At 33.4% G+C, this 16,348-nt stretch overlaps 1 protein-coding gene and 1 pseudogene across 1 annotated transcript; one reads left to right on the top strand and one right to left on the bottom strand.

Annotated features, from left to right (window-relative positions):
* Window positions 1–7,676: 7,676 nt before the first annotated feature.
* Window positions 7,677–8,263, bottom strand: LOC146933644 (uncharacterized). Its single transcript, XM_085708402.1, has 2 exons — window positions 8,048–8,263; window positions 7,677–7,973 (listed from the first exon to the last, which is right to left on the bottom strand). Exons 1-2 carry the CDS (start codon window positions 8,261–8,263, stop codon window positions 7,677–7,679), a joined length of 513 nt encoding a protein of 170 aa, XP_085564528.1.
* Window positions 8,264–8,972: 709 nt separating this feature from the next.
* Window positions 8,973–12,225, top strand: LOC146933643 (uncharacterized; annotated as a pseudogene).
* The last annotated feature ends 4,123 nt before the right edge of the window (window positions 12,226–16,348 follow it).

Below are 16,348 nucleotides of genomic sequence, written 5' to 3'. Positions count from 1 at the left end.
TCAATGTTGGCTTAGAGGATGGATGTGCAAGGTAACTTCTGCACCTTACTGATCAAGTAGTATTGGAAAAGAAATGGACCTTTCAATGTTAAATGAATAATGACACCAAACAATAGCATAAAATTAGCATATATTTTGTTCCATGAATCCTAACTTTATCTCCTTAAATTAATTTACATGGGAATCTCTGAAAACCAAAGAAGCAAGAATAGAAATGAATGTACACTTCGAAAATAAAACCAGTAATTGTTCTTATTCAAATTAAAAATTAGGGCCAACAATATGCTTTGAATGTATATCAACCTGACATTCAGACGATAAAAAATATGGTGGATCACGGTCACTATACTTGGCGCAGGGATAAAACAATATTCATATTTTTGGCACAGGGATAAATATCAGTGTGGGTTAACCTTTTTTTTTCAACGATATTTTTTATTTATTCTGCACATATTTTCATGTTATAATTGAAATATCATATTATATAAAACAATCTCGTTAAAATTTCATTCCTTAATACCAACTATAAAATATATGATAACCAAACACTACATTACACGATTATACAAATAATATAATAATACAATATCATTGATCTTCCAAAAAAAAACATTGAATTGCAACATTTCCATAAAAAAATAACATATAATAACACAATATAATTGCTCTTCCAAAAAAAAACATTGAATTATAACATTTCCATAAAAAAAAAATAGAATAGAAGAACATTAGAGCGCCACATGTCGCTATTTGAAAGAAATCTTAAAACCTTGAAATATGGTGACACTTGTCATGAAAAGAAGAGAAGAGACCATGAAACAGGTCGTAAATTTATATTATATAGATTTGTGCAATCAACTCTTTAAAATTTTTAAAAATAAATGATATTTTTAATACAAAGTTTTTTTTAAGTTCCTTAAGGGCACTTTAAGGAACTTGTGGAAACGTCGAAATACAAAGTTATAGGAAGGCATCGACACTCCTCCCTCGTCTATTGTTCAACGCACTCATAATTCTCTCCATGAATGCCACTATATGCAAAGAGCAAGACGTTCGGGTCAGGGTACTCACTTGGAAGACTCGTGGGTTAAACTCCCTCCTTCCAAGGTGAAATGCAATGTGGATCGTGCGCTCTTTAATAACAATTCTATTACGAGTTTTGGCATCTATTTCAGAGACTCCTTAGGGGCTTTCTTGAATGGTTTATCGAAGTATTCTTTCTACAAATCTACTTCTTCATAAGTCGAGGCCCTGGGTTTACTTGAGGCTATAAATTTTGCTATTAATCAAGGCATGAAATGTGTTATTTTTGAGTTAGATTATGAGCTCGTTGTTGAAACCTTTAGCCCTCCAAGTCTACTCTTCAAAATGTGTTTGGAGACATCATTTCTAGATGTAAGGATCTATTGTCATCTCACAATGACTATACTATGAGATATGTCAGGCGACAAACAAATAAGATAGTTCATAACATAACTAAAACTTCCTTGTCATACCTTAGCCCTTATATTTTTTACGATGTTCCCTCTTATCTGTACGTGTTAATTATTAATGAAATGAATTAGTTTTCTCTTTGCTAAAATAAAGTTACTTAAGAACACTTGTTAGCATTATCCAAAAATATTATTTTCCCAACTATATGGAAATATTTGGCATTTAGTTCACTAATTGATACCGTAATCACAACAAAATAAGGTAAATTTCGTTATAAAAAAATTGTAGGAATTTTCTTTTTGTTAATAAAAAGTTTAGGTGAGTTAAGCTCCAGAGGTTCTCAAGGGTCAACGTAGCTCTCAAGGATCAAAGAGCGTTTACAGGGATAATTGCATATCAATCATCAAAGAAGCTTTCACATGAGCAACGGAAGTTGAACTCGCGACATTGCAAGTGATGCAACTCATGTAATTTAAGATTAATTGTTGGCTACTGTTATACAGTATTGAAAACCTGCTGATATTACACACACACACACACATATATATATATATATATATAGAGAGAGAGAGAGAGAGTTAGGATCCGTTGACACCAGGTGTTAACGAATTCGTTGACACCAAATCTCAATCGTTCATTTAAATTGATCCACAGGTTCACGTTTATTCAATTACAAACTTCACATGATCTCACGTTGCTTGATTGTACATAACTTATTCTCTCTCTGGTATCTTTTATTGCTGAAAAAACGGTGGCCATATCCTTCTTCATCTTTCTACCTAAGGCTGCAATGAGTATTTTCCTCAAGCTTTCACCGTTGTCACACCCTTTTCAAATGTATGTAGCTTAATAATAGTATAATGGTATTACTTCTCTCCAATTCTGGACGCGTAATCCTATCAACAAGGTTTCCCTCACAACAAAACATGGAATCAACAAGAAGATCAAGCACCTATATTTATTTGCAGCCATCACCTTGATTCCTTTTCCTGATCATCCCAAATTTCCATCACACTAATAAAAATTAACTTAATTAATTAATTCATTGAATCAAATGCTAGAATCTCGTGCCAATAATAATGACATATCGTAAATTTCCTTAATCCATTGATAAACTAGTTTTTTGTACTGCACCACACAATTAATGTAAAAGAATCTGAATTGTGATTGAGGAAGTGATCATCATAGGAGAAAGATGATGTGATTGAGGAAGTGATCATCATAGGAGAAAGATGAGGAAGGATATGATGACTGATTTTCGGTAATAAAAGATATCCGAGAGAGAATAAGTTATGTACAATTAAGGAACGAGAGATCATGTGAAGTTTGTAAGTGAATAAATGTGAACCTTTAGATCAATTTAAATGAATGATTGGGATTTGGTGTCAACGAATTCGTTGACACCTGGTGTCAACGGATCCTGACTCATATATATATATATATATATATATATATATATATATATATATATATATAACATATCTAGTGAGAATAACTTCCTTATGTGAGAATATGAGAATGTATTATCAACCCTTTAGATTAAAATGAAAGGCTTAGATGTAAAGTACCAAAATAAGCATTACGTGGACCATCACCTTCTTCTTTTCTTCTCCACAATTGAGAAAAACGTCCCCCTCTTATGTCTGTTCATCTCCTTCTTCCAAAATTGACCACAAACCACCTGAAGCTCGTCGTCGCCACCTTCAACCATCGGTTCACGGTCGGAAACCCGCCGTTGCCACTTTCACCCACTGATTCGCGGTTGAAAACCCGCCGTCCCCAATTTCTTGTACCCGTTTGCTGTGGGAAACCCGATAAAAATCCTTTTCAGATCTCTCTCTCTTGATTAATTATTTTTATTGGATTGATTTAGATGGTCAATCTATCAGTTGATACAATTTTGGTTAATCATCATGAGATTTCAATCTAGACATCAAATTTATTACGTGAATTGGTTAACTACAATTAAAATTAGAACCAATTTCTTACACCAGAAAGAAAGTAATACCAAAGGTTAGATGCTCCTTAAAAATAAATATAATGATGCAATTGTTGTTTTGAAGAGGATGTTGTTTGTTTAGATTCACGCATGCCAACAATTTTGCAGATGGCATTGTCAATAAAACAATTTCGCAGATGAGATTGTGGGTTGTAGAAGAAAAGAAGAAGGTGATGGCCACGTGATGTTTAATTTGGTACTTTAAATCTAAGTCTTTTATTTTAATCTAAAGGGCTGATAATGCATTCTCATATTCTCAGATAAGGAAGTCATTCTCACTAGATATGTTATATATATATATATATATATATATATATATATATATATATATATATATATATATATATATATATATGCATTTGTTTTGTAAACTACAAAATCAAGGTTAAAAAGTCACGGTGGGAAAGAAGCTATGCTTGGTGGAGATTGCTAATCGTGCATTTAGGGGGGTGTATTGGATTAGGATTTTGAAGGACAATTTTTGCTTAAAAAAGTCTCAAAGATTTTAAAAGATTTTGTAGGATTTTAATGACTTTCATGATTTTAAAAGACAATCAGGATTTTCAATTTGGATTTCAATGGATTTACATCATAAGATTTTAAAGGATTTTACGGATTTATGAGATTTCAAAAGATTTTTTGAATTTTAAGGACTCATTGAAAAGAAATGATTACAACACACTCTCTATCATAATATTTTGAATACATACTCTTATTTTTTATTTTATTTTTATGAGAGATAGAGACAGGGGAAAGAGAGGAGGGAGAGAAGGGGGAAAAGAGAGGAGAGAGGGAGAGAGAGAGGGGGGAGAAGAGAGAGAAGGGAGAAAAGAGAGGAGAGAGAGAGAGAGAGAGAGAGAGAGAGAGAGAGAGAGAGAAGGGAGAAGAGAGAGAGACAGAGAGAGAAGGGAGAGAGAGAGGAGGAAGAAAAGAGAGGAGAGAGGGAAGGGAGAAGAGAGAAGGAAAAAGGGATAAGAAAGAGATAATAAATTTTTTTAAAGAAAAACAATCCCAAGAAATCCTATGTCTTCATGAAAGACTTTTTTTTGTTAAAATTTCACTAGAAAATCCCACAAAATCCATCAAAATCTTATTTATTAAACAATCCTTTGAAATTTGAATGATTTTGAATACCATGAGACTTTTTTTAAGTGATGAAAAGTCTTGATTGAATACCTCAAGACTTTTTTAAAATGACAAAGAATCTTGATTGAATACCACAAGATTTTTTTTAAATTGCAAAGAGTCTTGATTGAATACCACAAGACTTTTTCATAATTAAAAAGTCTTTTAAAATCCCTTAGAATCTTAATCCAATACATCCCCCTTAGATCCATATTACCGTGGAATCAAACAACGAGTATCTACAATGGAGATTTTTAATTTTTAGTGTTTAAATGAATCTCACGCGGACACATCACTCATTTTTATTTTTATTTTAATAATAGTACCTAATAAGTATTTGATCACTTCAACTTAACGCCTAACATAAATTTTATAAACGAGACTGATGAATAATTTTATATCATCTATCAATAACTTCATATTATCACACTTTTAATATTTTAATATTAAATTGTGTGAAACCACAAAGAGAGATGAGACTCTCTTGTCAATAGGTACCAATGTATCATTATCATTATGATATCTCCACAAGTGTGTCTATATATATATATATATGGGGATATTTTGACTCCAAGAGTAAGTTTGTTTACTTACTTCAAATCTTGGCCTTTAATTGTATTGTTAATTAATGGCTTAGATTGATTAAAAATAAGTAATACAATAAGCTTTAATTTTCTTCTATATTGGAGTTAACACTCATCATCCTAAAGTGGAAAAACAATTAATGACTTTTAATTGGTTGCTTTTTTATTCTTCTGCCTTTTTTTTTTTATACGCAAAAAATAAATACATAGGCTGCAAAAGAAAAAATTAAATATATGTTAATTTTTTTAGATAATTATTTTTTTCTGTGGGTAGTTCAATAATAATAATAAAAAGATTGTGGGTTTGTAAGAGAAAAGAACATGAAATACATGGAAAAATATACGTGTAAAAAACAAGCAGGATTGTAAAAAACTATGCTTAACTGATGGACATTATACCACATACCCCTACATTTAATCTTTTACCCCTACAAATCATTGAAAATACCAATTTTACCCTTTCTCATCTAACTTCACCCCACACAAAATTCACCCGACAAAATTTTCCAAAAAATATTCAAATCAAAGTTTTCCATAGAGAGAAACATGTAAAATAATAGAATTGGAATTTGAATTTGCAGCGATGCAATTTGCTTTGCGACAGCGACAACAATTGTCTTTGGCGACGGGAAGAAGAAAGAGTTGGAGCCGCGATGGCAGCAAGCATGTTGTGGCAGCCTGCTTTTGCAGTATATTAAACCCAACAAAACACAATTCTTACCGTGCCGGAAATGTGAAAGTGGCCGGATTTGTTAATTTTTTTGAAGTCATCAGATCTGTTAATTTAGTGAGGGCGATAATGATTTTAAATTTAGTAAAATTAATAGATTTTCATGTAATGAATACAATTTAAACCAGTTAGCAAAATATTGTTCTTGGCTTGTAGGAAAACGAGGGTTACTACATGATGAACAGGAACGATACATGTAGGAAAACAAGGGGTACAATGAAAGCAAACTCTTGTGTTGGTGAAGAAGAATGAATGGTCACTTTTTTTTGAAGGGGTGTAATGAATAATGAATGACAACTTGTTTTCCAGAAAATGTTGTGAGGGGTGAAGTTAAATGAAAAAGGGTAAATTTGACATTTAAAAAAATTTGCTGGGGTGAAGGATTAAATGTAGGGGTACATGGTATAATGTTCTTAACTGATAGCCAATATGAGTTTTACATCTTGTGCACTTTTGTTGTGATAGGGTTTTCAAGTTTTTTTTTTTTTTTTTTGGGGAAGAATATCCATGGATGGGTTTTCAAGTTTTATTGATAAGTCTTTTACAATTTTTTTTCCTTATGCGTATAAAAAAAAGAGCAAGGGAGAGAATAAAAAAACTATCAATTAAATTAAAAGTCATTAATTGTTTTACCATTTTTTAATGAAGAATGTCAACTCCAATAGAGAAGAAAATGAAAGCCTACCTTATCACTTATTATCAATCAATGTAAGCCATTAATTGATAATAGAATTAAAGGTCAAGATTTGGAGTAAGTAAAAGAACTTACACTTGGAGTCAAAATATCTCTCATATATATATATATATATATATATATATATATATATATATATATATATATATATATCTTTTTAAAGAGCCAGGATCCGTCGACACCAGGTGTTAACGAATTCGTTGACACCAAATCTTAACCGTCTATTTCCATTAATCCAATGGTTTATCTCACATGAGCTTTCCTTAACGCTGCACCCTCATTTTTCTGCTCGATCTGCTTTAACAGAACGAAGTCTAAAAGAACAACAATCTAACGATTTCTCTTTTCATTGATCTCAACCACACAACATATGATTTCTTGTTTATCTAAAACTAACAACCAATTCAATTCAACTTTAAAAGGTTTTTTATTTTACCAAACTCGTTGAAGAACAACGTATTATCTCAACAATAAAATTGATTGATTTTACATCAAACAATCAAATTTGCAATTGCTTTTAATTATTCAATCATGGCTAAAATTCAACCAATAGAAGGGAGCTCATCAATAATTCAATTTCCACATCTACAATTCCATCGATCTAACCAATCCTATAAATACTATCCGTGGATTTACTACTTTCCCCTAATTATGAAGGGTTTCATACTTTGACTTAATTTGTTTGTTGCAATCTATATGAAAAATTGACCAAAGAAGAAGAATAAAGATGTTATATAATATCTGTGCAGGAGAATCATTTTTTCAGAAGCAATAAAATTATATGATTAAAATTGAACATGTTTGCGAGATAAAAATTCAAGACCACCGTGAGTTAACTTTAAAATTATTTTAAGCCTTTGATCTAAAAAAAGGAACGGTTGAGATTTGGTGTCAACGAATTCGTTGACACCTGGTGTCAACGGATCCTGACTCCTTTTTAAATTATGTATAATTAACTATTAAATGGAATAATTTCAAACTGCATAAATTAACACATTGCCAATTACAAACTACTAACTACTAATACATACTTATAACTGAATAAACGAGAAATTGATTTCAACCATTGTTACAAAATACTAACAATTAAAACAAACTATATTATACAACTTAATTACTCCAGTTATCATATTCTCTGTCAATGTCACTTTCATACACAAAGCGAACGTAGATATTCTTATCATAACTCTCAATGGAGAACGACAACCTATCACCAACTTCAACTTGGCTTGCCTTAACAAATGCATGCCAACCACTAGATATGTATCTCTTATAAGGTTCTCCTTCTTCAGCAAAAACCTCACAGTTAAATGCATCAACTGCATCTTGATCTCGATCAATTTGAGTGAGCATAATATTCTTCTCAGAACTCAAAACACCTTCATAGGTAAGATGGCGAGGAAGCAGCTGCATATTAAAAACGATATGCATGTCTTAATACAATATAAAATAGTCAAGAAACTTATATAAATATCACTTACCAGTTTGTGATTAGGTTGAATATGAGATTCATTGACAACTATCTCCCATGAATTTCTCTTCACATTCAAGAAGGGAGGCAATTCTACTGGCTCACGATAATTGTCAAGCATTACCAATTTTGATTTTTCAGCTTCAACATCTTCCACTGGCTCAGTCTTTCCCGTGGCAACACTGCTGCTTGATGCATCGAAATCTAACTTCCTGGAATGAGACATCTTAAGTTGGCACAAAAGAAAACACTTTGCAATGCAATCTAAAATGCAACATATGGATGTAACCATAACTATTTGAGTATTACTTTTCCCACCTTATGGCCTTCTCGCGCGCCCTATTTTTTTGACCAAAATACCCTTTATCCGGATAATATATTCCGGACAATATTCGGAATGTATAATCTGGACCGTTTGAAAATCACCCTGTCTCGTGAGGACTTGCGAAACTTGGGGTTGGTCAGTTGAAATACAATCCGGATAACATAATCCGGACATAACAGCTGTATTCCGGAGAAGATATTCCGCACGCCCTGTATTCGAAACGAGCGGGAAAAAGTAGATGTTTTTTTTCCGGAATATGTAATCCGGAGAGCTAGGTTATATATAGTTCTCCAGAACCTAGCTGAAGCAGACCACCTTTATCAAAAACACTCCCTACACCTCTAAAAAACACTCCATTTGGGCGAAATCATGGTTTGGAGCAGCAATCTGGCCATCAAGGGGTGTTAACATCATCATTTTCGTATGAATGCAAAGGTAATGTGTATATAAACCTTTCCCTAGTCGATTTTTAGGCGATTAAGCTTTGATCACGTTGTATGATCTTCACTGTACTTTTCCGGAATATGTAATCCGCACTGTATTCATGCATTCCGGATAACATTTTCCGGACACCAGCAGTGCAGAAACTGTGTTCATTTTCTGACTCTGTTTTGCACTGTTTTCAGTCATGGTTGTTCCTGTTGATCCCCCGAATGATGATGTACCTCAGAATGAACCTCCTGTTGTGGACCCGCTTCTTATACTTGAATATGCGCATGATTCCGGAGATGCCAAATCCGAGAATCCCCCCACCACCACCCCCAAAAGTAGTGGATGCTCCTCCTCCTATTCCTCCTGTTGTACCACCTCTAGTTGTTGCTGTTTGTATTGACCAGCAAGAACATTTTACCACCAAACACAAGTTTACAACACAGAATGATTTGTTGGAGTAGGTTCGAGAGAAATCTAGGAAGCTTGGGTTTTCCACTGTTATTGGTAAATCCGATAACGGTGGCAACGGAAGAAATGCATTTGTTACTTTGATATGTGAAAGGGGAGGTACATACACTGAGTACAAGAGAAAGAGTCGGCGTGAGATAGCTGGTTCGGTTAAATGTGAGTGTCCATTTAGGCTGAGAGGTTACTTGTTGACTGGTGGTGAGTGGAGCCTCAAAGTTGGTGATGGTAAACACAACCATGACATGATAGATGTGTTGAAAGGTCATAAAACCGCCGGTCGTCTAAACCCAAATGAATGTGTTCCGAGGCAAATGCTTACCAACTTAAAGAAGAGGAACCGTACCACTTCAACTACCATCAAACACGTTTATAATGCTACTTACAAATATAGGCGGTCCATTAGGGGTACGAGGAATGACATGCAACATCTCTTGAAGTCTTTGGTTGATAATGGTTACGTTTTTCATTGTAGGAAGTATCATGATTCTGATGAAGTCAGTGATGTTTTTTGGGCACATCCAGGAGTCTATCAAGTTGTTTAACACTTTCTCCACGGTGCTTGTGTTGGATTCCACATACAAGACAAATAAGTATCGTCTTCCATTGCTTGAGTTTGTCGGTAACACCTCTACCATGAAAACATTCTCCATTGCTTTTGCCTATAGGATGTCTGAGAGGCAAGACAATGTTTATTGGGCTCTTGAGAGGTGTCGTGAGATGTTGCACTCCAAAGATCTCTATCCCAAAGTAGTTGTCACTGATCGGGACAATGCTTTGATCAATGCTGTGGAAAAGGTTTTCCCTAAAGCTACTACTTTGTTGTGCTCATATCACATTGGACAAAATGTGAGAACAAAGTGTAAAGTGGATTGCAAAGTGACGGATCTCAAAGGCAAGAATGGGCAACCGATTAAGCCTGGTTCGGTTGTGAAGACTGTGATGGCTGCATGGATGGATATTGTGGACTCCGACACGGAGGAAGCATATATTGATAATTGGACCCGGTTCAAAGTTGTATGCGCAAAATTTCCCAAGTTTTTGGATTATGTTGAAAAGACAATTTTGGATCCGGTTAAGGATAAGTTTGTGAGGTTTTGGGTTGACAAACACCTTCATATGGGGAATACTACAACAAACAGAGCTGAATCTGCACACGCTCGGTTGAAAAAGTATATGAGTAGTAGTATGGGTGATTTAAGCACAAACTGGAAATCCGTTCATGCCATGCTAGAGCTGCAACATACCGCAATACATGCTTCGTTTCAGACGAGCATTATCATGCTTGAACATCGGTTCAAAGACAAGGTGTTGTGGTCTAGGTTGATCCGGAACATTTCAAGGGAAGCTTTGCATCATCTCGTAGTGGAGTACAATAAAGCACTTGAAATTGGTACGAATAAATCAAGATGTGGTTGTTTGAGTTTGATCACTTACGGATTACCGTGTGCGTGTATGCTAGCTTTGAAGATCAAGAACAACACTGCCATTCGTTTGGAAGAAATTCACACCCACTGGAAGAGGTTGGGGTTCGAGTACGAGGTTGACCCGAAGCTTAAAAAAGAAGACATCTCTCTATTGCCATAATGGGATATTCTCCAGGTATTTTTTCCCAACAATGTGTTAGTTTATGTTCTGCCCAGGATTTCTGTTTCTGTATTCTGTACTGGTGCAATCCGGATTACATAATCCGGACATAACAGATGTATTCTGAATTATGTAATCCGGATAAGTAGCATTTACGCCCCATGCAAGTGCATTTAAGGCTCATGCAAAGGGTGTATCAGGAAGTTCTGGATTATACAATCCGGATTACCTTGTCTATTTCAGATTGTATAATCCGGAAGACACCAGTAGTAACAGAATGGCATGTGTTCTGACTGGTTTTCTTCTGACTGTTTTGTTACACATTGTAGGCGCGGTTCAAGGACGCCGATTACAACATGAAAGTGCATTTGAAAGAACAATTCCGGCAATTTGTTTTACCGGAAACCACCTCTATGCGTCCACCGCCAAATAAGGTCACCACCAAAGGAGCTCCAAAGAAAGATAAGCAAAGCATTCGATCGACAAGGCGGTCCCCTTCCCTATGGGAGATTGTTGACTCCCAAGAGCAAGAAACACAGGGTTCACAGACACGGTCAACAGGGACAAGTAGAAAGAGAGCACGGAAAAGCAACATGTCTCCTACTCCTCCTAAGCCAATTCCAAAAAATCCCAAGAAGCCAACACCCGTTGAGGTCCACATACCAAACAAAGACCAAATCCCAATTTGGATGCATGGCTTTATTCATAAGGTTACGGATGTACCCGGTGACGGCCATTGTGGGTTCCGAGCAGTTGCGGTCCTACGTAACTTGACTGTTGATGATCACGTATGAGTCCGGTACAACCTTTACAAAGAGCTTATCGGTGTAGAAAATGACCGCTATCGGAGGGTGATTAATGATGATAGGCGGTATAACGAGGTCTTGGACGCTCTATCCTACTCCGATATTGGCATTGCACCACCGGATAAATGGATGACAATACCGGATATGGGGTTCCTCATCGCACAGAAATTCAACCAAACGGTTGTTGTGTTGTCCATTGGTAAATCAGAAACCTTTTTCCCTCTATGTGGTCCACCGCCGCCTCCAACTATCGATCCGTTGATATGTATGGCATATGTGAATGACAACCATTTTATGGCCTTGAAATTGAAGGATGGTTGTCCGATTCCTCCCACTTCCGCTCTATGGAGACAATACCATCGAGAGGATGCAGACACATGGCCTGATAGATATGTCAGTCGTATGGCAGATTATAATGAGCTAAGTCGGGCGGCGGGTGTAGAGGTCATAGAAGATGATGAAGAATTGTACGTTGTTGAAAATCTTGATCCCGATGAGAGGGTTGGTGCTGGACCTGCTCCTGTTGTGAAGGTTGAAGTGGATGATAGTCCCATTGATCTTTCGGCGCCATAGATTAGATATATATCATTAGTTTAGTTGAAATGTATATCATTAGGTGAAATGTGTAATGATATAAATTCAACTCTTTTTTGGTATAATGATATATATATATATATATAATCATTTTTTGAAATAATATTTAAGTTAATTGTCTTTTATACAAACATATATAATGATTTATTGAAAAAAAATGATAAAAACCACAATGACATGAAAATCTGTTTCAGTTCTGTGCACTGATTCATTCCAGATTATATAATCCGGAAATCCCCGAGGGTAATTTTGGAAAAAAATAGGGCGCGCTAGGAAAGGCATAGGGTGGGAAAAGTAATACTCTAACTATTTATAACATGAATTCAGGCCAAATTTTGGTTTCATGTTACTCATGACCCGGTAAAAAAAAGGCCCAACTCATAATTCTAAAACATATACATTCGGTTATTTGATATTCTCACCCCTTTTAGTCAAACAATATATCTATTATACTAACATATGCTTATGCATGATTTCAAATTTCATTGAAAGATAGATAAATTTTCTACAAACTTTGTCATTTTCATTTTCCAAATACGTACCGACTGCAAAATTAAAATGTCACCATTCTATCACACGTACAACAAAATTAAAATCGAATTCATAAATAATGAACAACAAATATTTCTGTTTTACTCATACCCGTTTATTTCTCACCAACGTCATTTTATTTTATAAAATTGTTCATATCTTATTAATCATTTATGTATCATAACTTATTTAAATGAACATTATATATGTATTTAATATATTTTCAATTTATTAGTATTCTCTATTATTTTTAGAATTTTAAATGCAATAAATATAATTTTATATTGTAAATTTTCGACTGCCAAAATCATCCCCGACCAACAAGTACCCGTGCGGATGCACGGGTATGTTACTAGTTATCATTATGATATCTCCACAATGAGGGTTGCTATGAGATATCAATAGAAATATTTAGTTGAACACAACCTCAAATAAAAAGTATTTGGACATACATACACGAATGATAAAATTTAAAAGAGAAATAATTAGTCATATCATTCAATATCATTTCACTTTTAAATTTTATCAATATGTGGTCAAATAAATTTTATTTGAGATTGTACATATGTTAGAGTTACTCAATAAACTACCCCACCGTCGACGGTCTAGTACTCCCACTTCCTTCCAAACTGATGATATTTCAAATCTTTCATTTCAAAACTTGGACTCGAGAGTCGGCGTAGACCGTGGCCTTGGTTTTTCTTCCTCCAGAATTGTCAAACAAAGAAAGAATGTGCCTCGTGAAATATGCCATGGGTCACGTGATGTTCATATGGTTTAGTATTAAACTTCTAATTTAATAATTGCATGTAGGGTATGTATCAGCAAACGTGTAGGACCGCATGTTTTTAACAAAGCATGCAACATTCGAGGACCACGATGACTGCCAGCGGGAGCGGGGGGATCTCAAGAGTACAAGATGAAGATTTTTGTTTTTTTTTTTTTTTTTTTTTTTGAAGAAAATGAAGATTTTTGTTTTGTTTTTAGGGAAGGACAAGATGAAGATATTACTAAAAATAGACATAGTTCTATGACCAAATCAAGGCAATTATATCTACAGATAAAATCAATTATGCATTGTCCTACCATATATTTAAAGCTTAAAAAATTATATGCAAATCCAGACCAAAATGACGTAGAATAAAAATAAAAGATCAAATCACTGTCTGAAATAAGTTAAAAGATCACGAGAGTATTAATACCTTTAATTTTGCTGCATAAGATATTTTGATGCTTAAGTAATTTTGTTTAGTTCCTCTAAAAAAGGAATTTTTTGTTATGCTAAATTACAGCAGAAGTCTTTTAAATTAATTCATTGTAACAAGTTTGTCGTTTACGTTATTTCATTGTAATAAGATAGTTCTTTAAGTTTTTTCGTACCACTTAGATCCTTTAATTTATTTAATTGTAACTTTTAAACGTGGAATAACTTACATTTTTAAGATCTAAAATTTTCAATATTGTTGTAGTTAAATAACTTACATTTTTAAGATCTAAAATTTTCAATATTGTTGTAGTTAAATAACTTAAAGGACCTAACGTAGAATAAAAATAAAAGATCAAATCACTGTCTGAAATAAGTTAAAAGATCACGAGAGTATTAATACCTTTAATTTTGCTGCATAAGATATTTTGATGCTTAAGTAATTTTGTTTAGTTCCTCTAAAAAAGGAATTTTTTGTTATGCTAAATTACAGCAGAAGTCTTTTAAATTAATTCATTGTAACAAGTTTGTCGTTTACGTTATTTCATTGTAATAAGATAGTTCTTTAAGTTTTTTCGTACCACTTAGATCCTTTAATTTATTTAATTGTAACTTTTAAACGTGGAATAACTTACATTTTTAAGATCTAAAATTTTCAATATTGTTGTAGTTAAATAACTTACATTTTTAAGATCTAAAATTTTCAATATTGTTGTAGTTAAATAACTTAAAGGACCTAAGTGATACGAAAAAATTAAACGAACCAACTTATTACAGTTAAGTAATTTAAAGGACATCTTGTGTAATTTAGCCTTTTTGCTAAGGTTATTATAAGCACATGTAAGTACTTTTTTTAGATATATTTATTTTTATTACTTCATCCGTCATTAATTATAAGATTATTTAAAAAAAAAATATACTTAAATATAGAACCATCTATAAATATTTAGATATATTTATTATTTATTCCAAACATACCGCTTATTAATATTATCAATGTATCATGAAATATAAAAAATAAACATTAAACATATCTTTATACAAAAGACAATTTGGTAAAACATACATATATATTATTTATGACGAATTTACTACTTCAACAACTTTTCTTGATACTCGTGTTTTTTTTTAAACTAATCGTATAAAAAGGATGCGGGAGTAGCTAATTTATCGACAATTTTGTAACGTTTTACCACTCGTTTTATATTGCTAATGGAAAAGAACAGACATCTTAGTGTTTCTCTTTCTTTCTTTTATTCTTTTTTCATTTTCCTTTCGGTCTTCAATAGTTTTTATTTTAGATTTAATTACACTTTTTGTCGTTCCGGTGAGCATAACTCACTTGACAGAGATATGCATTATTATATTTAGGGGTCGGGGTTCGAACCCCGGACACCCCACTTATTCACTTTGAAAAAAAAGGTGAATCCTAACCACTGGGCTACTTGACCAAAAAAATTACACTTTCTGTCCTTTTATTTTTTTTTTTTTTACATTTTTTGTCTTCTTATTTGATTAATTAAACTAATGAAAACAGTCTCTTTTTTTTTTAAAAAAAAATTGAGCTTTTGATCTTAACATGTGATTTTGCCCCTAAAAATGATGATTTATGATGTCAAAGAAGGTGATTTTTTTGTCTTAAAACGATACTTTGTCTTGTGATTCAACATCGAGGCTAAAAAACATAGGTTAAGACCAAAATTATAATAATTGTGAAAATAGAAGGATTAAAACATTTAATTTAAAAAAAAGAGTGAATGTTTTAGTGAGTTTGATAAAATACGAGGAACAAAAGTGCAATTGAACATTTGTTTTATTACATCTTTAAGAGAGTATAATATATTTATTCTACATGAATAATATCAAAGTATTGAGGATTTGTCAAAGAAAAAAAAATCAAAGTATTGTGGAACCATGGCTTCCAATAGTTCCCCTTCTAGCTCCTTCTCCGATAGCGGAGCACAACGGTCGACGACAAGCATCGGTGGCCGGACGACAACAATTTCGTGATTTTTTTATTTTAAAGTAATAAATAAAAGAGGTCCCATTATATTAAAAAAGAGGGAGAAAAAGATTATTTAGATTTAAAAACGTTGTCGGGTGGAATTAAACTATCCAGATTATTAAATGGATGGATAGAATCCAATCTATTAACAATATTATTTTGTAGATGATAAATTTGATGATTTTGTAGTATAAATATATTACAAAAGAATACAACGTTGCTTGTGCAAAGGTGGTTGAATTCGGATGAAGATTGATTTAGATGTCACTATCGCGGCAAAGAATTTCAAAAGGGAAAACATATATGAAAAGGGAGAAAATGTGTAAATTAGACGTGAGAAAGGAAGAAAGAAAAAGCAAATG

Source organism: Medicago sativa, chromosome 4 (assembly GCF_051527215.1).
Source record: "Medicago sativa cultivar Bolivia chromosome 4, Bolivia_mono, whole genome shotgun sequence".
NCBI classification, from domain to species: Eukaryota; Viridiplantae; Streptophyta; class Magnoliopsida; order Fabales; family Fabaceae; genus Medicago; species Medicago sativa.
Note: the sequence above shows the minus strand (reverse complement) of the source record. Positions and strands in the feature narration are given on the sequence as shown.

What these genes read in the sequence shown, in the direction of transcription:
- LOC146933644 (XM_085708402.1), bottom strand. Translation starts at nt 8,263, where the DNA reads ATGTCTCATTCCAGGAAGTTAGATTTCGATGCATCAAGCAGCAGTGTT. An exon ending in TTCAACCTAATCACAAACTG is followed by an intron (nt 7,974 to 8,047) that starts GTAAGTGATATT and finishes TTTAATATGCAG; the next exon opens with CTGCTTCCTCGCCATCTTAC.